This window comes from Cucumis sativus, chromosome 2, assembly GCF_000004075.3.
Source record: "Cucumis sativus cultivar 9930 chromosome 2, Cucumber_9930_V3, whole genome shotgun sequence".
Lineage (NCBI taxonomy): Eukaryota > Viridiplantae > Streptophyta > Magnoliopsida > Cucurbitales > Cucurbitaceae > Cucumis > Cucumis sativus.
The window spans coordinates 14,962,598-14,985,696 of record NC_026656.2 but is presented as its reverse complement, the minus strand read 5'-3'; the positions used below and the strand labels follow the sequence as shown (position 1 = coordinate 14,985,696).

Below are 23,099 nucleotides of genomic sequence, written 5' to 3'. Positions count from 1 at the left end.
TAGAATTTGACAAATTTTGCTATATTTGCAATTTTTTTAAAATGTTGTTATATACTTAATTATTTTGAATTTAATTGCTAAATTTGCAACTATCATTTTTTTGTTAATAGTTTTGGTCCAACCCAATTTTTTAGAATAGTTTCACAAATCACTGTGTATTAGAAAAAAGTTCATAATTATAAAATAAATAGAAAATTTGACAAAATATTTACAATTTACAACAAAATTTCAGATTCTATTAAATTATTGATAGACACTAACATGCTTAAGATATTTACCATCTATATCAAAATTTCAGATTCTATCAATATCAAAATTTTAGGTTCTATCAATAATTGATAGACGTTTATCCGTTTTTATAATTGATAGAATAAAAAATTTTGCTATAACTTTTTAATATTTTAATTTATTTTGACGAAAATCCTTTTTTATTTTTCAGTAATTGTAAGTGTTGAATTAAAAGGAAAAATAAAGTAAGTTCAAATTAAAAAAAAAAAAGGAAAGGGAGTTTATTTTTTTTCCAGAAAAAAAGGCAAAATGTGACATTTTTTTCTTTCTAAAAAGGGTAAATTTGACAAAATACTTTCATTTTTTTTTAATTTTTTCTTTCCAATTTATAAGATAAAAAAGTGATTTGATTGTTTTAAAAAAATCATTTTTCTAAAAGATATCTTAACCCTGAATAAAAATGGGAATAGGATGCCTGAGAATATATTAATAAAAGGACGAAAATTGTGAAAAATAGAATAGTATTATATGTGTTTTTACACTATTTCAGCACGAAACTTTTTTGTCTTGAGTAATACTAGTTGAGCCAAGTTCTTTTAATTAAACTTAAATTACTTAACGTTAAGTCAACAAATTTCATTTATGCAAATTAGGGTAGTTTAATTTTCTTTCGATAATTTCAATTTTTTTTGGATGAATTTGTTTTTTTTAACTTAAATTTACGAAAATTCTTGTAAGAGATTTTTTTTTAATAAAAAAATCATTTTTCATTCTTAGATTTGAGTTGAAAAACAAATCTCACAAATTTTTTTCTCTTAGGAATTGGTATTTATAGAATTTTCTCTAATTTTTAATTCTTAAGGGAAATTTCAAGCAAAAACTTTTTTTTAACAGAAAGTTCTTCAATCCTTTCAAGATATTCCAACCATTTTTCTCCAAACTATTCATCTTTAAAAATAACAACAAATCCATCATAGATATTGGTTGAAATTTGCCCAAAATACATAATTTTGAAGTTAATTCATTAAGAACAAATTTGCATTTTTAGTATGTGAGGTCCATTACTTAAGAAAGGTAATAAAGATGTTAGAAAAATAATTGTTTTTTTTTTTATATAAAAAAAGGGATTGGTATTGTTCTTAAAAAACATTTTATTAGAAAATGTAATTCCACTAATTGTTTGTGATAGAAAAACAAACCTAAAACTTGAGGAAGAGTTAGAACTTAAAAAACAAAAAAAGAAGTAGCACATAAATAGTCTAACTATAAAATTGCAGGTAACCATGTTCCTAAAATTAAAAAACTTGAACTAAAAACATATAGTTAATTAAAAAAAAAATCAATTTTAAATGATGAACAGGTTGTGGTTATGAAAACAATACAATGAATGACACTTTTGTGGCTAAGCTAGCTACCATCCCTATTGGTACTATTTAAGTTCTATACTGTTATAAAGTTGAGTAGAACTGGAGGATGGGGGCCATGAAGCACAATATATTTATCCACTTTATGGCGTTTGACTAACAATATTCGAATATGTTAAAAAGGAAACATCTTTTTTCATACTTCTCTGTCTTTCATTAATGGCACTCAAGTAGAACACACCAACCCATTTATCCCCAAAATCACTATAAAACTGACCCTTCAAACCCTCAAATTCCTACGCTTCATTCTGAGATAAAAATGGCAAAATCATCACCAGAAGACGAACATCCAATCAAGACTCTCGCATGGGGTGCTCGAGATTCATCTGGCTTAATCTCTCCTTTCCCTTTATCTCGAAGGTCCTCCATTCCTCTCTTCTTGTTTCTTTAATCACCATATTCTATACATTCTGTTTGTTTGATTCTGTTTCCCTTGGAAAATGCTGAGATATCCCATGTCCAATTGACTCATGGGTCACTCTTGGTTTTGTCAATTCATTCTCGATGCTACCTCTAAGAGAACGGAAACCGATTGTGAAATGGGTGTGTCTAATGTTTGTAGTTGATTGTGATTTTAAATTATTGGATTCTTCTTTTGTCCTAACACATAATTCATTGCTTTCAATTAATTTATTCCTCTAAAACACTAGGGAAGTTTTCAAAAAGTACTTTTTATTTGGCTAAAACTAAAAGTAGTTTTTACTCCTCCAAAAAGTCATTCTAGTACTCTTTCCTAAGATGCCATACTGATGTAGACTATAGTAATAATTTTGTTGACAACATCCATTTTTTTAAATCTTTGCTAAGAGTAGGGACGATCATATTGTGACGCTATCTATTAAAAATATTTTGTTTTTGAAAATTTTGCTTATAGATATTCATTTCACATTCTAAATTTCTTTGTTTGTTATCTACATTTGTGTTCAAAATCTAAAGCCAAAATTTAAAAATTACAAAAATTAGGGTGTTGGGTAAGCATCTTGTTTTTTGGTTTTTAAAAATTAAGCATATTTCTTATTCGTTTTTTTACGATGATTTGCATTTTTCTTAAACGTTGAACTTTTAACCAAAATTAAAAAACAAGCTTTTAAAAGATACTTTTTTTTTAGTTTCCAATTTTTTTTCTGAAAAAAAAATATTTTTTAAGTATACAACTTGGTGTGGGAGAATTGAATCCGAAATCTCTTGTTCTCGAGAATGTACAAATGAAAATTAAACTAAGTTTCTGTTGATAGTTTTCAAATTTTGGATTGGTTTTTTGAAAAATTGGTAAAAAGTAGGTAGAAAATTTGAAGGTAAAAGTAGTGTCTATTAACTTAATTTTCAAAAACAAAAACAAAAAGTTAAAATGGTTATCAAAAGGAGCCTAAAGATTTTACTTTTTAAGAAATCATTCTTCTTTTTAGAATTTTTCTAAGAACTCAACTCTTATAGTTAGAAACAATGGGCTTAATAATTTTCAAAAACCAAAAACCTAAAACGAAATAGTTAACCAGAGGGATTGTTTTTCTTTTCTTTTTTCTTTTTTCTTTTAATATATGTCTTACATTGTTCACTTTCTGCTAATATTCTAAAAAAAACCAAGTTTAGTTTTGAAGACTAGTTTTCATAAACTTGTTTTGATTTTAGATCTTTGATTAAAATTTAAATGTTTTCGTTGATAAAAAGTGAAAACTACGAAAAGAAAAATGGGGAGAAAACAAGCTTGAATCTAAGAAACAAGCAAAATGGTTACCATACACACCTAAAATAAAATAATGTAATTAAATCGTTCCTTTATTTTTGTCCACAGGGAAAATCGTGATGAAGATGTCAATATCAAAATCCTTTACTGTGGTGTTTGCCATTCTGATCTACATGCAGCCAAGAATGAATGGGGTTTCACAAGTTATCCAGTTGTCCCAGGGTATGATTTAAAGAAAAAGAGAATCTTTTATATTGTATGTTTTGCATCTTTAATTTATTTATAGTTGGGTAATTTCATATTCCAGCGTAATAGAACAAGTTGTGTTCAGCGTTTTTGGTTTGGTTGAATTGAAGGAATCCCATTTATGAGTTGTTTTAATGCACAAACTATAATCTTGTTATTTGCTCTGTCATTACTCATTAGCAAATTTGCATTTGTAGCTAGTTCTTCTTTGCATTTAGGAGGTTTGGTTTTTTCTTCAGGCATGAGATTGTTGGTGTTGTGACCTCTGTTGGGAATAATGTTAAGAAATTCAAAGCAGGCGACCAAGTCGGGGTTGGTGTCATAGTTGAATCTTGCAAAAGTTGTGAAAATTGTGAAGAGGACAGGGAGAATTACTGCCCCAAATTGGTATATACTTACAATGCACATTTACATGATGGATCAAAGACTTATGGTGGATATTCTGATAAGATTGTCGTCGATCAGCGTTACGTGCTTCGAATTCCTGAAAATTTACCCCTCGATGGTACAGCTCCACTCCTATGTGCTGGAATCACAGTTTATAGCCCCATGAAATATTATGGAATGAATGAAAAAGGTAAGCATTTGGGTGTGGTTGGTCTTGGTGGGCTTGGTCATGTTGCTGTTAAGATTGGTAAGGCATTTGGGTTGAAAGTTACTGTCATAAGTACCTCTCCAAAAAAGAAGGCGGAAGCTATTAGCAAGCTTGGTGCCGATTCTTTCCTCGTTTCAACTGATCCCGAACAAATGAAGGTTCAGTTTTTCATTTCTCTTTGGATTCTGCATTTAGAGTGCTAGATCACAACTAGATTACATCGTCTTGTATTTACATATTTACTCCCTCTTCTTGTTTCAACAATATTGACTCGTTTGTGTTAGTGGTCGATATTGTCTTCAAATTAGTCAAGTCTTTCTAACTTATCATTACTTCGTAATGCTTCTTGATTCTGTTCAGGCTGCAGCAGAGACAATGGATTACATTATGGACACGGTATCTGCTGTTCATGCTCTCGCTCCATTGCTTAGTCTTCTAAAGCTGAATGGAAAGTTGATCACTGTGGGTTTACCTAACAAGCCCCTAGAGCTGCCAATTTCTTCTCTAGTTGTCGGTAAGGCAAAATCATTACGACTCAAATAGATACCAAGAGAAGAAACTAAAGTAGAAGCTAGTAAAATAAATTGACATTATTTTATCAAACTCTGATTTCAGCTAGGAGGATGGTTGGTGGAAGCAACTTTGGAGGGCTGAAAGAGACACAAGAGATGTTGGATTTCTGTGCTGAGCACAACATTGCTGCAGACGTTGAGGTCATTAAGATGGATGACATAAACAATGCCATGGAAAGACTTGCCAAATCCGATGTTCAATACCGGTTCGTGATCGACATTGCAAACTCCTTGAAATAAATATGATAAAATTTTCGCTACACAGTTGGTTGTCGCTATTTGGTTTAGCTGTCACAGTTGTAATGTTGGGTCTATGTTTGTTAAGCTAAATAAGAGTTATGAGTTGATATCCTTCATCCATGATCATGTAACAATGTTCTTGAATGAAACAGGCTAAAAGTAAGAAAAATTTTCTTCATCTTTTACTCTTTATTTATATATTCTCAGATTGGAGGTTTGATGTGGTTAATAATTAAACTAAACACGCAAAATTAGAAATTCATAGGTTGGAAAATTATTGGATATAGTGATGTTTTTGCAATAACAAATACATTTTCTCATAACATGCCATTTTATTTTATATAGTAGATATTGATTTAATCTCTAATATTTAGTCATTTGGTTTGTTAGTTTTTTTTAACAAAATATAATTTAATAATTAATTAACTTAAAATTTTATTAATTTAAAAATAAAAAGGAATGTTAGAAAAAAAAAAGGAGAGTGAGGAATCGGACTCTGAGTCGGGGAGGGGGACCCGCCATCCCTTTACCCGTTGCGGATCGTAGCTTGGGATTACTTACAATTTCTCCAAAGCCCTAATTCCTTGAACCCCATCTTCTCTTAAACCCTTTATTCCTAAACCCCATCTCTCCTCTCACCATTTTTTTCTTACCATCATGAGGCTCTTCTTCTCACTTTCCTCTCTCTCTTCTTCTCTCTCTTCTTCCTCCTCTCTTTCTTTTCCATCACGCCCTCTCCTTCTTCACTTTTCTCAATTTTCAACTTCTTCTTCTTGGCGCCCCGACGAAGATTCTCGAAATGTAAAGGTTTCTGTCTGGTGGGACTTTGAGAATTGCAGCATTCCTTTGGGTACAAATGTCTTTAAGGTTTCCCATTTAATCACTTCTGCTGTTAGGGCCAATGGCATCAAAGGTCCTCTTCAGATTTATGCTTTTGGTGACGTTTTCCAGCTCTCCAGGGCCAACCAGGAGGCTCTCTCTTCTACTGGAATTAGCCTCAATCACGTTCCTCACGGTTACTTCTCGTTTTCCCTATTCCAATTCACCATTTCTTCTATGTCTACTGTTTTTAATATTGGATATTGGTGTTGGCTTTTTTTTTTTTTCCGAAAAAGAAAACAACTTTCATTGAATAAATACACCATGGTTACATGTATTGTTGTCAAATAATGAGTTTATCTTGGATGCCTAAAAATGGTCATGTGGAATCTTCAGGGAATTGTTAATCAACCAATAAAGATATAGTTAGACTAATTGGGTTAACTGATCAGTGTGGCGAAGTTTTCAAGATTTGTTCGAGTGATTTATGTAATGGGATTTACATGAAGATTTGTAATTTGTTTGTTCTTGGTAAACCTTTTAGAAAAACTTCACCTTGTAATATTTTTCCGATGCAGGTGGTAAAAACAGTGCTGATAGGTCTCTTCTTATAGATCTTATGTGCTGGGTTTCTCAAAACCCTCCACCAGCACATCTTTTTCTAATTTCTGGTGATAAGGACTTTGCCAGCGTTCTGCACCGTTTGAGAATGAATAATTACAACGTGTTGCTAGCAAGCACTGAATGTGCTCCTGATGTTTTATGCAGTGCTGCAAGCATCATGTGGCATTGGCATGCTTTGATTAGAGAGGAAAATCTTGTCGGAAGGCATTTTAGTCGACCACCTGATGCTTTTTACGATCATTTTAAGGTTCCTCTTGAAGACCCATTTTCAGTTAATGGGAAAGAGAATTTACGAGTTGAGGAGGTTTCTGAGCTCAGTACAGATCCTATGCCCCGTCCTGTTCCGAAGGCAGTCATTAGGCAAATACACAACATCTTGAGGTTGTATCCCAAAGGAATCTCCATTACAGACCTTCGTTCAGAGTTGGGGAGTTGTATATATATAGATAAGGACTTGTATGGTTACAAAAAGTTTTCTCGGTTTCTTCAGTCAATGCCACAGATTTTAAAGCTTCAAGCAAATGGTGGTGGCCACTTTATTATCCGTAGTGTCACTCCAAAGCAGCCCAAAGAAGAATTAGAGTCCAGTATAGGTACATTTTGTAATGGCACTGAAGAGCAGGACCCTAATCTGACAGCAAAGTTAAGTAACAATGATTCCCCAACAGAACCAATGTGTGTACCAGTCCTCTCTGATGCGCACACCCAAAGCAGACCATTGAAGGAGAAACCAACTTCCGAATTTGGGAAGCTCATTGGTGAAGCTATGGAAGGGGAACCATCAAGATCCCCTGTTTCTGAGCATCGTGCTATAGAAGATTCAAAGCAGACAAATAAAGTTGAAGCTGACAGTATTGAAGCTGACAGTAATACGACTCCTTCAATTGGAGAGCATTCTAAGGCCAAGATGGAATTTTTGAGAAGAATATGGAGAAGGCTTTCAGGCAATAATGATACTATGTCTGGAAATGGAAGTAATTGTATTTCTGAAAAATGCTCTACAACAGACGATACTTCAAAGCAGAAAAGTTGTGGTGGCCTTGTGGCAAATTATTCTAGTGACAAGCTTGGGGAGGCAAAAACTGAAGAAAGAACTGCTGAGCCAATGAGTGAAGATGCTAATTCAGTTCATCAAGTCTTGAATTCACCACCCGATTGTGAGTCTGTTAAGCCTCTGAAAGAAGTCATAGTTGCCAGTGCACATGATGATAAATCTAGTTCTAATCAAGGACTACTTGGTAGCATTAGAAATTGGTTCAAGCTTTGGGGAAAGAGTACTGAGAACAGAGAAGTCAGCGAGCATAATTGTGAACAAAACCAGTTAAAGAATCAATCTGGGAAACATCATCTTTTTTCCAGCAGTTCTACTGAGAACAGTGAGGTCAGCGAGCATTCTTGTGAACAAAACCAGTTAAAGAATCAATCTGGGAAACACCATCTTTCTTCCAGCAGTTCTACTGAGAACAATGAACTCATCGAGCATTCTTGTGAACAAAACCAGTTAAAGAATCAATCTGGGAAACACAATCTTTTTTCCAGTAGTTCTTTCTGGCAAGACATGCAATCTTTTATGGAAACACCTACAGGAGTGGAGATTATTTCACGGTCAAAAACCAGGTTTGACATATTCTTTCATTTTATGTACCCACATATTCTTTGCATTTTCAGTAACTAACAGTAACCGTTGGGTTTCTGCCTTTCATGACTCGTTTGGTTTTTTTCCCCAATGCCTAATTATTTTAAACTCCCCCCAAATTTAATGTTATATAATTTAGCTTTAAATCTCTTTCAACATTGTTTTATTCTAGTTTGAACTTTTGAAATGTCCATTTTAGTCTCCGCCAACTAAAAACAAAAGGTTCTTGATGAGCATAATTCAGCGTTTATCCAACTTTTAGAGAGAAGGGTGGGAGAGGAAAATTGATGAACATGGAGAAACAACAGGAGCCACTGAAGTGATGATGTTAATGAAAATAAAAAGAATATTCGGGTATCAGGTTCAAATGGGATGTGAGCTGAGAAAATGTTGCCGAAGTGTGCAGAGAAGTAGAGAGGTGTTGTTTGTCAGAGACGATTGTACCAGAATGTCGAAACATGGCTAATGGTCTATAACATCCTTGTCATCAGTTTTCTAATGAAAAATGTTTATGCTAATTGTTTAACAGCCGATGAATATTCTGCCAGTAAACTGAAAACTCACCTGCTTAGTTGGCAACATATTCAGGCCACTTAAGTCATATATTGATTGGTCAACTCACATCTGTTGACATGTCAGTGTTTTGTCAACTCATTAACATAAAAATTAACAGTAGGAACCAGAATAGTCTTTTTTCTGAAGTTGAGGGAATAAAATGGATATAACAGAAGTTCAATGACTATAATAGAATAAAGCTGAAAGTTTAGGGACCAAATGAGATTTAAACCTATAATTTAATTGTTTTATACCTCTGAATGATATTATAGGATTTACAATCTGTACTTATTCTTTTCCTGCTCTGACTTGCTTCAGGTCTGAGATAGCCCAAAATCTGCTAGAGAGAGGACCTCCGATTCTGAATACTTTAAGCACTAGCGAACTCTTCGACTTATTGGAATTATTAATATCAGACAAGAAATGGGTGGAGGAATTCCCATCTAAAATATTTCCTTTTAAGCTCACTCTCTCTATTTCAAGGAAAAACTCTTGCATGAAACGATTGGATCGAGCAAATGGGTTGGCATCAATCTTTGCAAACAAAGAGTCACGGCTCAGTTTCCAGGGACCTCGAAAACATGATTCAGATTCAGATAAGAAAAATGAAAATATTCCTCCTGAAGCTGGAACTAATAAAATTATGACTGAAAACAAGTTTCGTGAGAGGACAAAATACGATATGTTAGGTGACTGTCAAAATCTCGTGGATGAGATCTTAAGGGATCACCCAGAAGGATATAATATAGGCAACTTCAGAAGACAGTTTCTTGAGAAGTATGGGTATCATCTTGATTTGAAGAAGCTTGGTTATCCTAAGTTGGCATCGTTGCTGCAGATAATGCCTGGAGTGACAATACTATCCACATTTATAGTTCCTACCAGTAATGCTCCAAACGATTCAATGCTGGAAACAACTCTTCCTAGTAATTCTGAGAAAAAAACTTTTGATGCCGTAGCAAAATCGAACTCTGATAATGAATCATCTGACCTGCCTAAGAAGGATGATGATTCTGAGTCCGTATGGGAAGAATTGGGTCCAGCCTGCGCAGATGGCAGCAACAAAGAGGAATTGACATTGAGTAGTGAAACAACAGAAGCGACAGAGAAAGAAACAAAAGTTTATTATGAACCCTTTCTTTCAGAGGATGAAACTGATGGAGAGTCTTGTTCTGCTACGGAAGTGCCAGCCAAACAACCAACAAGGGAGGAAGAAAGTTCTTTAATACATATCCTAGATTCATGGTATAGCAGCAAAGAAAACATTAGGAAAGACAAGACAGAAAATAGGGATGAGACCTTTGTTTTTTCAGAAGATAGCTTGAAGCTTGCTAGTTTAGCTTCCAAAAATGAAGCAAAAACAGGAAGCATTGGTACAAAGAAAAGACATCGAAAGAGCTATTGTTTTGTTTCAGACACCACTGAAAATAGCAAGGATAAGCTGATCGATGGGATTTTGGGTACCTTGAAAAAATCCAGCGAGTCACAAGATAAACTGAATCAAGCATGATGGAAAATATGGCAAGTTCACCTTTTGTTTTCTTGAATCAAGTTTCTTTGGTTCTCGGTGAGGGGAAATAAATATGACTTGAGTAGAAACTAGAAAGCAAGGAAATCTTTCTATTTAGTGAAAAGGATAAAAGATGAGAGAAGAAACTAAACTGAAGCTAGTGAAATAGTTAACATAAGATTTGACATTATTTTTTGGGTGCAAAACTGAAGTCAAATGTTTTCCTTTTACTAACTTAGCTTTCAAGTTGTAAAATTCCTTGAATTAGATGGTAAAACTTAAGCTATAGACAAGCCAAAGTATTCAGCCAGATGGTTCTTTGTTCAGCTAAATAGTAGTTTCTATCCTTCATCCTCGACTGCTGGAGCAATTTTCTTGAATGAAGAGGCTAAAAAGAAGATTTTTTTTTCATCTTTTTCTATTTATTCTCATTTTGGAAGTTTGATATGTTTAATAAACTAAGGAGGAGAGAGAATGAACACACTTAAAATTCATTGGATGAAAATGATTAGATATAGTGATGTTCTATGAGAAAAGAAAACTATTTTAGGCACCTTGATTTGTCAGTATACTAGGCCAAGATTAGTGTAGTTCAATCGATACAAATAAGTATTTTCAACCAAAATATTTTGGTTTGAATTTAATAATATAGTGTGCACTATATACTATCCAAAAGAGGTCGGAATAATGAAATTTTTGAAGAAAAAAGTAAGCCCTTTGTCAGAGAAGGAACTTGGGTGTCCCTTGATTCTTTGAGGTGCATTCGAAGTGTAGTCCTAATAAAATGTTATCACGTGACATTTTTGCTTAAAAAACAACATTTTACTAACAACTTTCAACTTTTGTAGTAGAGAAATAAAAGATCGTACGAGATAGTTGCATCTAATCATTGCATTTTTATTTTTTTGGATATTTCTTTTCAAGAAGAATGATAAATAACTCCAAATGGTTGCAGGAGAGGTTATAACACCTTGATAAAGAGGTTTAAGGACACGTGAGAGTCTCATTTGTAGAAATATTCTTATTTGTTGTGGAAATATGGTATTATAATACCGAGTTAACTTATATTAAAGTTCTTTGTATAATTAATATTTAGGGTTTTGACAATAAAACATATTTTTACTTGAAACTAATTAGATTGTTACTCCGAATAAACCTAAAATAAGTTCAGTAATTTCTCTAAGAAATTATGTAATTGTGTCATCTAGATCAAGTTTGAAAGAAAATTTATTTTTTTTGAACCTCTTTGGTAATAGTTTTTTGTAATCCATCATTATTCATTGCATGAATACACTTTGAAAGTGATTAATCTTAGGCACTTCGATTGAAACACTACTCTTAGTTGAATTACTCTTCATTACCAGTGAAAGATCGAATGTTGTCAAGGCTTTGAGCGATTCAATACATTTATAATAAATATGAATTGATGACTACTTATGTGGATTAGTAATAACAATGAGATCAAGTCAAACCACAAGGAACCTCGGGAAAAATTAAATGCAAAGACTAAGATAGTAAGAAGATGGAGAGAGGTAAGATCAAGAGCTTATCAAACTGATTCAAAGATAGGCCACTTAGAGGATATACTTCATCTGTTAGCCTAATTCAACAAGTTGGGCACAACAGTGGTGTATACTAATTGAAATCTCATTTTTCAATTGCTACTGTTCAATACTTACCTATTGGTTGCATTGCGGTTAGAGATTGATTAAGACATGCAATCAAATTTAACTAGATTCAATTGAGCGTTTTCATAAGGAAGGTGTCGTGACTTAACAAAAACATAATCATACCTATCTGCTACTCAAGTGAAATATGCTTTCTGCCATTACAGGTAATCCCAACATAAATAGGATACATGATTGACTTAAACTAATCTGTCACATACATTACATGGATTCAAATAAGGACTGGAAAACATAAAAGCAAAGAATAAATCCATAGGCATGAAAGTCTCACAAAACCCACAACTTTATGCCCAAAATTGGCAAAAATCAAACTTAGAAACCAAATGAAAAATACTATCGCCAAAGTATTGCAATGCTAGTAAAAAAAACTCAGCACTACATGTCACCTCAAGCGTAACACTTTCTTTTTTATGTTTTCTCAATATTATCGTAGTCTATTTCCTTGAACACCAAAATTGAGGAAAGACTTTGAAGCTACGAAGTACCAACAACTTGCACAATATGAACATATGTGTTTGAATTAAACTTCATATAGGTTATAGGTTAGTGAGATCAAGGATAACATCATGAAAATAATTCAGGAAGATGGTCTATCTACATTTTCTCATTCCCATTAGGAAACGATTACTTGCCAATTGCCATCGTAGTTTAAGTTGTTATCGAGGTATTTCAAGGTCTGGTCTCCTATCAAGAGCTTCACTTGTTGACTCATCTGGAAATGCATCAGGATAGGTGGCTAAAATTTTTGATTTCATGCTCCTGATGAAAAAAAGGAGAAGGAAAAAGAAATAGATGAACTAAACAAACTAGAGAGATATGGCTATATTTGGTCATGATCTTCAAGGTCATCAGGATACAATTTCAAAATTTTCTTGTAGTGAAATAAGATGCAAGAAAGAGCAGAGAGGATGTATAATTCCGTCTACTACAACTAGTACGGGTGCATCACAGCAAAGAAGAAATTTGAAGGTTCCAGATGGTAACCATTTCACTTTTTATTTTTGGCTTTTGAAAATTAAGCCTATTTTCACACCATTTCTTATATGATTTGCATCATTTAAATCATTTTGAAGTTTAAGGGTTGAATTCTAAGCCAAATTTCAACAAATATAACTTTGGACATGGTAGAACAAAAGCACCACCTAAAACCATAAACAATAATGAAAAGAACTCATGTGTCACTAAAAAAATGATCACCACCATACCTTATTTTCTGAAATATGTAATCAAGGTCAGATTTCATAGAGTTTAAAAGACGAGTATTTCTAGATAGATCTCCAGAAACTTCAGCAAAGCAATGCTCCGAAAACTCGTTGAAATGAGACAGGACTGCATTGCTATCCTGCAATCTGCCCAATCTGCAATGAGAGATTCAATGGAACAATCAATGTAATAATAATAATAATTTTACATATTCTTCAAATTTTCATAAATGAAAAAAGTATATCAAACAGTTCAACGATCAAGTTAGTACAGAACTCCAATTTGAGTCCTAATTTGTCAAATTTCCCCTCTACTTTTGAGAGGGATGCTGATAAGCAGAAGAGTGAGAACAGAACTTACATGAGGTGTTGCAAATGGTTGAGAGAGTTCAAATCATCAGTATTCATCAAAGTTTTGAACTCCTGAGAGAGCTCCTCAGAGGCTACTCTTATCGACTCACCCTCTGCTCGCTGTTCCATCGTCTTTATAACAACCCAAAATTAGCACTTAAATTAGGGAGTATTATCAAACTTTATAAACTATTTAAACGCAAGCACAACGAAAAAACTAAACAACGAAACTAGTCCTCTACTTTTTTACTAAAAGAGCGAGGAACAATCTAAGACTTCCCAAATAAAAATTATTAAACCAAAAAGCACCTGACACAATCAATCAAGTCCTAACACAGAAAGAAAGAACATTCAATTTTAATATCCCTCTAAGAACAACCAAACTTTTAAAACAGTTTAACAGACTCCAACTCTGCTAAAGCCTCTTCATAAGAAACCTTGGGGAACGGGAGTTTCTCTCAGCCCAAACTCTATTCTCAAGTTCACCTCTTGTGATAATGATAATCGTGGGAGATCTAACTTACTTTACTTTTAACACTAGTAACTCATTGTTTACTTCATGCTTAATTACTTCGTCTTTTCAATCAAATTGATGACTTTTCACCTACTTCTCTAGTTCTGATTTCCCCCCAAAGTCAAAATCTCTTAAACTTTGCTAATACTTTCAAGTACTTACCGTCTTTGCTAATCTATACATAAAATCGTGTCATTCTAGGCTAAACCATGCAATTCCAAACTCAAACTATGTCATTCTAGGCATCATATCAAGTTAGTAAATCCACGAACATACATACATGCATGAAGTCCCAAATAAAATCACAAATCATACTAAAATACTAATCTCCAAATAATCTTCCTCAATTTTGCTTGGCTCTTGAGCATTCCAACAATAGAGTCACTTACCTCGCAATTGAATCTCAACAAATATTCAAATAATCTTCATTTAGCTGACTGAAGCCTCAATTCACACGTAAATCACAAGCTAGAATTACTTTCAATAATTAGGGGCTAACCCCCATTTGGAATTAACCTTAAAAGTCTCTAAATAACTTACGGGCTGTACAGCGACGACCACCAGTGATCGGAGGCTGGGCGGCTGGGTACGTACGAATCAGCGACAAAGAGGAAATCGAGACGGAGAGAGACGGGGGCAAACATTCACCGGCGACGGTGTGGCCGGCGGCTGGCTGGAGAAGAGAGGAAGGTCCTCCTCGGAAGGGGATCTGATCGGTTAGCTGATCAGTGAAAAATCCAATTTTTATTTCTTGTTTGTTTTCTTTTTCTCTCTTTTTAAGATATATAGAAATAGAATTTTAGTGAAACTTTCATTCTCAACTCTCTAACCATTAGGAACGATAAACCATAATTGTAGGCTTGAAGCTTACCTTTAGTCACTTATGGTAACTACTAACTACAACATAGTATAAATTCTAGATTACAAGCATGATTTGCATACAAAACTAAGTCAAAAAAGGAGGAAATGATCCATGTTGTCCTGCTTCATTCTTTTGAGGGTGTTATGGTGCTCTAAGCTAATCTCGTGATGCTTAGCTATTATCACCAAACGTTGTCGACTGTCGAGAGCTAGCATCTCCCAAGCACTCTGGAGTGTCATGTACAACGTAATCTTCCTCCTTTAATTTGATGGTCTACCACCTAAACGCTTAAAATCTACCAAAGTTATTGGGTAAACACATCGAACGCTAAGGTTAGATTAGCATAAGAAAAATGTGTATTTAATTCAAATTCACCTGATCTTAAATCTTGTTTGTCCTTAAACGAGATAGAAATAAACATTAAAATAAAATAGAAGTTTAGAAGTAATCTTGGTTAGTTGCAAGAATTATGACTCCATTTTCAAGTAGTTGCGAGTTTGTTATTATATATATTGGAAAATTAAAAAGAATTCATAGTACCTCTTGTTTTGCATATTGCAAATATGATAAATAATTAGATATATCAAACGACTATCGTAGCTATTTGCTTCTAAATTTACTACTTATACAATTAAAAAAATGTAGTGACATGAATCCTATAGTTATGATGATGCATTTGAGTATTCATCGGTAAATTGACTTTTGGTTAGTATATGTTATTAGGTTTCTTCAAGCCATTAGAGTGGCCACACCCCAATGTAATTATCATTGACATATAGTTACATTATTTTTATGAGAAGGCTGCAAAATATAAATCTTCTTATCATAAACATAACTAATGCTCTATGTCTTTCGATTATCCTTTTTTGTACAAGCATTAGTTATCATTGTATGACCATTCACCTATAACTAATTTAAAATTTTTGAGTAATATTTTTGTTCGTTAAAATAATATTTTAGTTTCTTTACTAAGTTTAGACGTAATTAAACATTTTCCTAATATTGAATCATTATTCTTAAGATAATATTGGGAAATCCTAAAATCAAGTTATATATAATGCACTAGGTTATCTTTCAGGTTTAATTAACTCGTTTATATCTATATTGCATAGTTCATAAAGACCGTATACACATAAGTTTGACAAAGTTTGATCCATTTCATTTTATGAAATTAATGGTGTGTTTGGATTATATTTTCAAGTGTTTAATTTAAAAAATAAGTTATTTTGAAAAGAAAAAAAAACTAGAGTGTTTAGAAGCCACACAAAATTGATGATTCTAAGTGTATTTTAAACAATTCTTAGGAAAAAGAGTTTAAACAAAAATGAATTTCTTGAAAAACATTTTTTCATAATTAATACAAATGGTCCCTAATTTTAGCCTAACACAAATATGCTAATATCTTTTTGAAGATATACAATTCAATAAATTCATAAGGATGTATAAATGTAACCTTACAATCATAATAAAAAAAGTTTAAGAAGATGATTCAAGTCTTATGAATTATCATTTCAAATCATGTAAAATAATATTGAGCAGGTATATGCCCTACATTTAAACAACCATAGGCAATTATTCACTATATGAACAATGAATGGAAATCGGTTCAATAAGTAGAGACATTACACGATCTTTTGTTTCTTGGTATCCCATGCCATGTCCATCACCATATTGATACATGCATTGAGCCATTCTAGCAAGATTCTTAGCTCTTTCAACGAACACTCGAGGAAAAATGGAATAATTATTCTCGACTTCTGTCTTATTTAACTTCTTCCACGTCTCATCAATCAAATGTCTTATATATTCCCGTGCATTACTTTCTGAAGCTCCCGTGTCGTTCATGTAACATTGTATTGATTTTGGAACATCACCTCTTTCTAATTCATCCTAAATGAAATTATATTTTTCCATCACAACACTAGTTAGTCATATAATAAAATAACAATAATGAGTTAACATTTTATGTCAAGATTCATGATTATTCAAGTCTAATAGTTCACGTACCGATGATGTTCCTAGATCATCAGCAAGTCGTAAAATTGTTGATGACCAACGAATCATATCAATGTGCTGTTTCAAACTTTCCATATTTTCAAGCGTGGAAGATGTGACAAAAACATATGTATGAACTAATAAAACTGTTCCTGAAATTGAAATCCATGCATTATCTAAATATTCTTCCAATGTTGGTTTATAATTGGTGTGGTACCACTTTGCCTCCAACATATAACTTTTGCACAAATCTACCCACTGCAAAATTTAGAATAGACCATAATGATTAATATCATTGACTGATGTAAACCAAATCCCTAAAGTTTAAAAAGTTTTGCATATGTTAAAATAAATTCATACTGCTTTCTTAAGGTATTGAATGACATTAATTCCTTTGTCTCTTAGTGCTTCGAAACCCATCTCATTTATAGAGTTGTGAAGAGCAAGAAAACATATTTTCATATAGTCAGGAAGCTCTTCCATTGCTGCAACATCCCACCTAAATAATCACAATTTTAAACAAAAATCAAATAGTTAATAGACTCTAAATTATGTATTAACATCATTTAAACATTAAATTGTTATAAACTAAAGTGGCAACAAAAAATTTAAGCTATATAACTGAACTTGGTTATGCAAACAAAATTGATACAATATTTTTTTCTTAACAAAGAAGAAAAAAAATACATATATTAATAAAACTATTTAAGTATTCGTATGAAATAATATGAAGTTTAGGATATTACAACTTACCTTTCTACTGCGTTGGTAAAGAGTTCGAGCTCATCTAATGAGCCATAAACATCATACACATCATCTATGATTGTTATTAATGCATTGATTTTTGTTAACGATCTTCTAAAATAAGAGAACTCAGGTTCAAATCCAATACCCACAGTCCAAAAGAAACTCTCTATCAATCTATCTCTGGCAAAGCTCAACTTTTGTCCAAGCCCACTACTCTTCCACCACCTATCCATGGCAATATAATGCAATGATAAGTTGATAAATTTTACTGTGGCACATATTTAAAGTACTTAATTATAAGTTGATTCACGATTTAACATGGATCTTATGTCTAAATTATTACTCAAGTATATGTATGTATATTTTGATATTGGCTGAATGATAAATTTAGTATCACCTTGATGCATATTTTAAATCTTGTTGATGGATAAATTGCACCTTATTGAAATCAAGTTTAGCAAATTCAAGAAGAATAGGATTCATATCCACTTTTCTCTCATAGATATCAATGAACCATCTGGTCTCCAATCTTGGCATTCTCCAATGTAAGGGAAGCTCCAATGCATGTCTAACAATGGCTACTTCATTCTCATCCGTGCTTGATTTCATGTATTTTTCTAAATATTCCATCGTAAAATGTTTTGCCGTCTCTAAAATGTTTTCGCCTTCTATACTTAAGAATGAAGCTTCGTACAAACATAGCATTCCATTTAAATCCTCGTACAGTTGCACGTTAAAACTTTTCGTCTCATTCGAGAAGAAGTGATTGAAAACATCTGACATTAATATAAAAGTTTTTTTTTGTTAAATAATATAAATTAAAATATAATGCAACATCACAGGACTATCGAATAATTTTCACTTGTTGAATTTATTAGACATCAATTTAAGAGATGAAGTGACATGTTCAACATATCAACAACATGGAGGTGAGAGTTCGATTCTCCAACGCTCATATTGATATGCATGGTAATACAATTAATATTAATAAGTCGTACCTTGTTGAATATTGAATCCATATTGTCTTAGAAGTCTAAACTCAAGAGATGTTGCGTAGAGATTATTGATTTTCCAATCGTCATTTTCACAGTGATTCTTGTATGTCATTGTCAACATATCTTTAATCTCATTCTCAAAATGGTATGAGATGCCAAGTCGTTGTAAGATATCAATAAACTCGAGTTGCTTTAGAGGATCGTCATTAGCTATTTTGTTCATGATGACTCTTACCTCTCCCTTTAACTCATTAAACAGTCCTACATATATTTCTCCCTACACACAACAACGTGCATGTCCACAAGTTATTCTCAATTATTTTCAAAATTTAGTATTTATTAAAATGCATAGTTTGATAAACCATTTTAATTTAGTTTCACCTCCAAATTGTTGTGTTTTTGGTACCTATTTTCTACTAATGTTTCAAAAACCATCCTAATTTAATTTGTTTTAAAACAAACTAACATTAAATTAAAACTACATTATTTCTTGAATAAAAGGTCAAAATCCAAACATAAAAATTCTCAAAACCAAAAAAATAATCATAATAATTGTTATCAAACCCACGGTAAATAAATGAGTTAGTTTCAAATATAGCAAAATGAACCAAAATATTTACAAAACTTTTAAAAATCTCAGTTTATTTACGATGGATCGCAATAGGTGACATAAATATTAGTCTATCTTAATCTATTGTCGTCGATAAATTGTTATATAATTTTGTTATATTTATAAATATTTTAAAAAGTTTGGTTGAGTTTAAAATTTTCTACCATCTCCATACCTCAAATTCACTGCTTAATGATTGAATGAACTCGTATTTCCAAGTAGAAGGTTGGTAATTTCCGGATCGACGTACAACAGTCTGGCTACACATTCTTGCACCACCACCAGTTACATTATTTATAACACGAGGGACAAACAAAGAGTTGTGATTAAAAGAAGAGACTCGTTCCATCACAAGAGAACTCACAGGGAAGAAAGAAGTGAAAATTTGATGAAGATGAGCCATTGATAGAGAACACCAAAAAACGTGTAATCAAGCTTAGCTGATCAATATTGAAACACAAAAGCTATGTGTGATAATTCTTGACAACAACAAACTATATATATATACATACAGGAAGAGTGGGAGAGAGAGATGATTGGAACAAGTTTTATGTTCTTTTCTATACAGTGGTTTGATTTGCATTAGATTATGATAATATTATGTTCCCATTTACTTTTACTAAAGAATTAATTAATTATTTCCAACTAATGCGTATCTAATACTATTGGATTAGATTTTGTGTGTCACTGCCTTTATCTTTTTTATTATATTATAATTGTTATTGAAATGTGTTTTATGATCTTTTATGATTTTATAAAATTTTAAATTATATATAAAAAAACGTCAATAATGGAATGATTTAAAAAATAAAACGTCTTTTCATGAAAAACAGAGGTGGATTAGTTTTCGACTTTATTAATGCTTTTTAAATGTCAAATGGTATGTATTTTTCTTTGACGTTTGAAAAATGACAAGTACAATCTAGTTTTTCTTGACATTTTTAAAACATCAAGAATTTTTTATTAAAGGGTGGAGGTGGGGAGTATTTTTGATTTTGTTGACGTTCTTTAAACGTAAAATGCTAGATAAAAGGTTTGAAAAATGTGATGAATAGGTAAATGATTTTTTTATATTAAAAAATTAGGTCTCCAAAATTTTCCCCTCACCAAAAGGACAACCAATTTCAAATCTCATAATCTATTTTGAGTATTGATTCATCAAAATCTATCACTTCAACTTTTTATGCATTTTACATGTTTGGGGGAACGTACAAATCCTCCTCATTCTTTTATCATTTTACATTTAATGCATTTGACACGTTTCGGCCAAACGTACAAATCTTCCTCATTTTCTTATCGTTTTACATTTTATGCATTTTACACATATCGGCCAAACATACAAATCCTCTTCGTTTCACACTTAAGAATTTGAATTAAACTAATTAGCAATGAGAGAATTGGAGTTTGAGTCTCCTTGAATTTTTCAATTTGGGACTCTCAACTTCCCCACTAGGAATAACTCACTTTACCATAGATATGAATAGGAAAACATAATGACGAAAAATGATTGTATTGTGTTCTATCAAAATTATTATTATTTATTATATTTGAGTAACAATTAACTCCTAAGCATTAGGCTGGTTTGCAATGATTTAAAAAAAAATGTTTTCTAAAAAATGCATTTTCATTTAAACATTTTTTTCTTCTAAAAACTCGTTGAAAGAAAAACATGTGTTTGACATTTTTTTTTCTTCTAAAAGTGTTCTTGAGTAAAAATTTGTTTGATTTGTAATAGAGTAAAAGAGTTATAGATAGATAGATATAAATATATAGATATGGATATGAATATAGATAGATAGATAGATATAATATATAGATATGGATATAGATGTAGATAGATAGATAGAGAATTTATCAGTGGAAATTTTGATGGAAGTTTGACAATGATCATTGAGGGTGGTGGTTTGAGGCGGTTTGGGACAGTCGATGTAAAATGATAATCAGAGGTTGGTGACAGTGGTGATTGAAAATCAAACAATGACAATAAAAAAAGTAATTGTTGGCCGTTGGTCGATAACAGTAATAGAAAAGCGATTGATATAAGTTTATCGATAACTACCATAAAAAAAATAATAATAAATAAGCCAACAACACGGTCACAACAAATTGACAACCAACAAAAATTTATAGGCAACAACCACAAAAAAACTGTGAAAGAAAGTTGGCCGATGACAATTGACAAAGATGGTTGTCGAAGGTTGATTGGTAAGGATGCTTAAAAGTGTTAGGCCGAATTGATTCATACAATTTAGAGAGATTAACTATAAAACACACCAAATTTATTTCGTTAAAAGTTGGTTTTAGGTGTTTATTCTAAACCACGTTATTTTATAAATACACTTTTTAAAAAATTACTTTACGCGGTTAGGGGAGACATAATTTTATTTTTCAAAACAACTTATTTTTTAATTTTATCATTAATTCACTATTGAAAATCACATGTGATGGGTTATTTTTTAATTTATATCATTAAGCAACTTGCTATGTTTAATAAATGATAAAAAGAACAATTGGTATGCTTAGTAATAATTAAACATGAAAACAAAAACGTGCCTTTACTTATTATATCGATTTCCCTTTCATACGTACGTTGCCGACCTTACCTTTGTTTGGATCTAAAAGAGTTGGTCATCATCATTATATTGAATTTCAAATTCTTCTTATTATATGGAACTGTTAAAATATATAGCAAACCATTAACATTCCTACAAAATTTAACAAGTATGTAGAATATGTTAAATTAGATTTCTCTCGAATTATGTTGAAAGATAACATAAACTAATAGAATACTAATCAACCAAAACTAGCTAACAAATAATAATCAAGTATGGACACAAAATTTTAATTTAGAAAAACCCTACAATATTGTGATCAGCAGTAAAACACCACGAACAAAAGTCAAAATATAGTAACTGATACAACAAAGTTCTTCCTAATCACAACTAGATGCATACACAATAGATATTGATATTAACTATAAATATCTCAAAGATTAACAATCTCAACAACAAACGACGACAACAATGAAAATTTCACAATAAGTGAGAAACAACTATCCACCAGAATTTGACTGTAGATAGCTTCAAACAAAATATCCATTGTTTAAATTGCAGACCCTTGTGCCAGGAACACACTGTCAAAGTTTTAACTCGATCAGACAGTAAATAACTCAAATTTTCTTATGTCGTTTTAACTCTCTCGATTTGCATGTATAAATATTCATTGATGGCTGCAAGTTGGCTTTATACAGAAAAAAACTTATAGCCGATAATTGGCTCTTAGTGAGCTTTCAATTTAAAAATAGGGATGATTGCAAATTTAGCAATTAGATTCAAAATAAGCATATAACAACATTTAAATTTTTTTATAAATATAGCAAAATTTGTCAAATTCTACCAATGATAGAAGTCTTATCACCAATAGATCATATTGCAAATATTGATAGACCATACGAGTCTATCAGCAATAGAAGTCTATCGGTGATAATTTTGCTATATTTGCAGTTTTTTTTTTAAAATATTGATATATCCTTAATTATTATTATTCCTAAAATTGTCATCAATTACAATTACCATTAAAAATAAGTGAAATAAGCCCAATATAATTTTGTTCGTAAGATTGGATTGTTTGAAATATTATAATTGGATTCAAAGTAATTAAGTATATAGCAATATTTTAAAAAATAAAAAACATAGCAAAATGTATCGAAGTTTATAAATGATAGACTTATCAATGATTAGAGTTTATCATTGATAGGCTATGTAGATCAGTTGTAAATATTGGTCTACCACTAATAAACTATAAAAGTTTATTTAACAATTAGTTATTTATTCAATAGACTTTGCTATATTTCTAATTATATTTTTAATTTTTTTTAAACGTTGTTATGTTTATTTCTAACCTATTACCAATTATAATTACTTTTTTAGTTTGATGTTCTCAATTGGTTTAGAGATCGATCATCACACTATCAAAATAACTTTGAGTTGATCCTTTTAACTT

The 23,099-nt window shown here is 31.8% G+C and overlaps 4 protein-coding genes across 4 annotated transcripts; 2 read left to right on the top strand and 2 right to left on the bottom strand.

Annotated features, from left to right (window-relative positions):
- The first annotated feature begins 1,832 nt into the window (after nt 1-1,832).
- LOC101206562 (probable mannitol dehydrogenase) lies at nt 1,833-5,181 on the top strand. Its single transcript, XM_004150629.3, has 5 exons — nt 1,833-2,012; nt 3,445-3,558; nt 3,822-4,335; nt 4,538-4,691; nt 4,793-5,181. The coding sequence occupies exons 1-5, from the start codon at nt 1,912-1,914 to the stop codon at nt 4,987-4,989; spliced, it is 1,080 nt and encodes a 359-aa protein (XP_004150677.1). The 5' UTR covers nt 1,833-1,911; the 3' UTR covers nt 4,990-5,181.
- A 385-nt stretch (nt 5,182-5,566) lies between these two features.
- LOC101207201 lies at nt 5,567-10,544 on the top strand. Its single transcript, XM_031880894.1, has 3 exons — nt 5,567-6,004; nt 6,387-8,049; nt 8,942-10,544. The coding sequence occupies exons 1-3, from the start codon at nt 5,647-5,649 to the stop codon at nt 10,131-10,133; spliced, it is 3,213 nt and encodes a 1,070-aa protein (XP_031736754.1). The 5' UTR covers nt 5,567-5,646; the 3' UTR covers nt 10,134-10,544.
- A 1,451-nt stretch (nt 10,545-11,995) lies between these two features.
- Nucleotides 11,996-14,710, bottom strand: LOC101206807 (kxDL motif-containing protein 1). Its single transcript, XM_004150630.3, has 4 exons — nt 14,429-14,710; nt 13,385-13,506; nt 13,027-13,179; nt 11,996-12,580 (listed from the first exon to the last, which is right to left on the bottom strand). The coding sequence occupies exons 2-4, from the start codon at nt 13,501-13,503 to the stop codon at nt 12,478-12,480; spliced, it is 375 nt and encodes a 124-aa protein (XP_004150678.1). The 5' UTR covers nt 13,504-13,506; nt 14,429-14,710; the 3' UTR covers nt 11,996-12,477.
- Nucleotides 14,711-16,225: 1,515 nt separating this feature from the next.
- On the bottom strand, nt 16,226-19,569 carry LOC101207448 (terpene synthase 10). Its single transcript, XM_004150633.3, has 7 exons — nt 19,273-19,569; nt 18,491-18,764; nt 17,890-18,268; nt 17,499-17,717; nt 17,106-17,244; nt 16,758-17,003; nt 16,226-16,640 (listed from the first exon to the last, which is right to left on the bottom strand). The coding sequence occupies exons 1-7, from the start codon at nt 19,498-19,500 to the stop codon at nt 16,323-16,325; spliced, it is 1,803 nt and encodes a 600-aa protein (XP_004150681.1). The 5' UTR covers nt 19,501-19,569; the 3' UTR covers nt 16,226-16,322.
- Between the last annotated feature and the right edge of the window lie 3,530 nt (nt 19,570-23,099).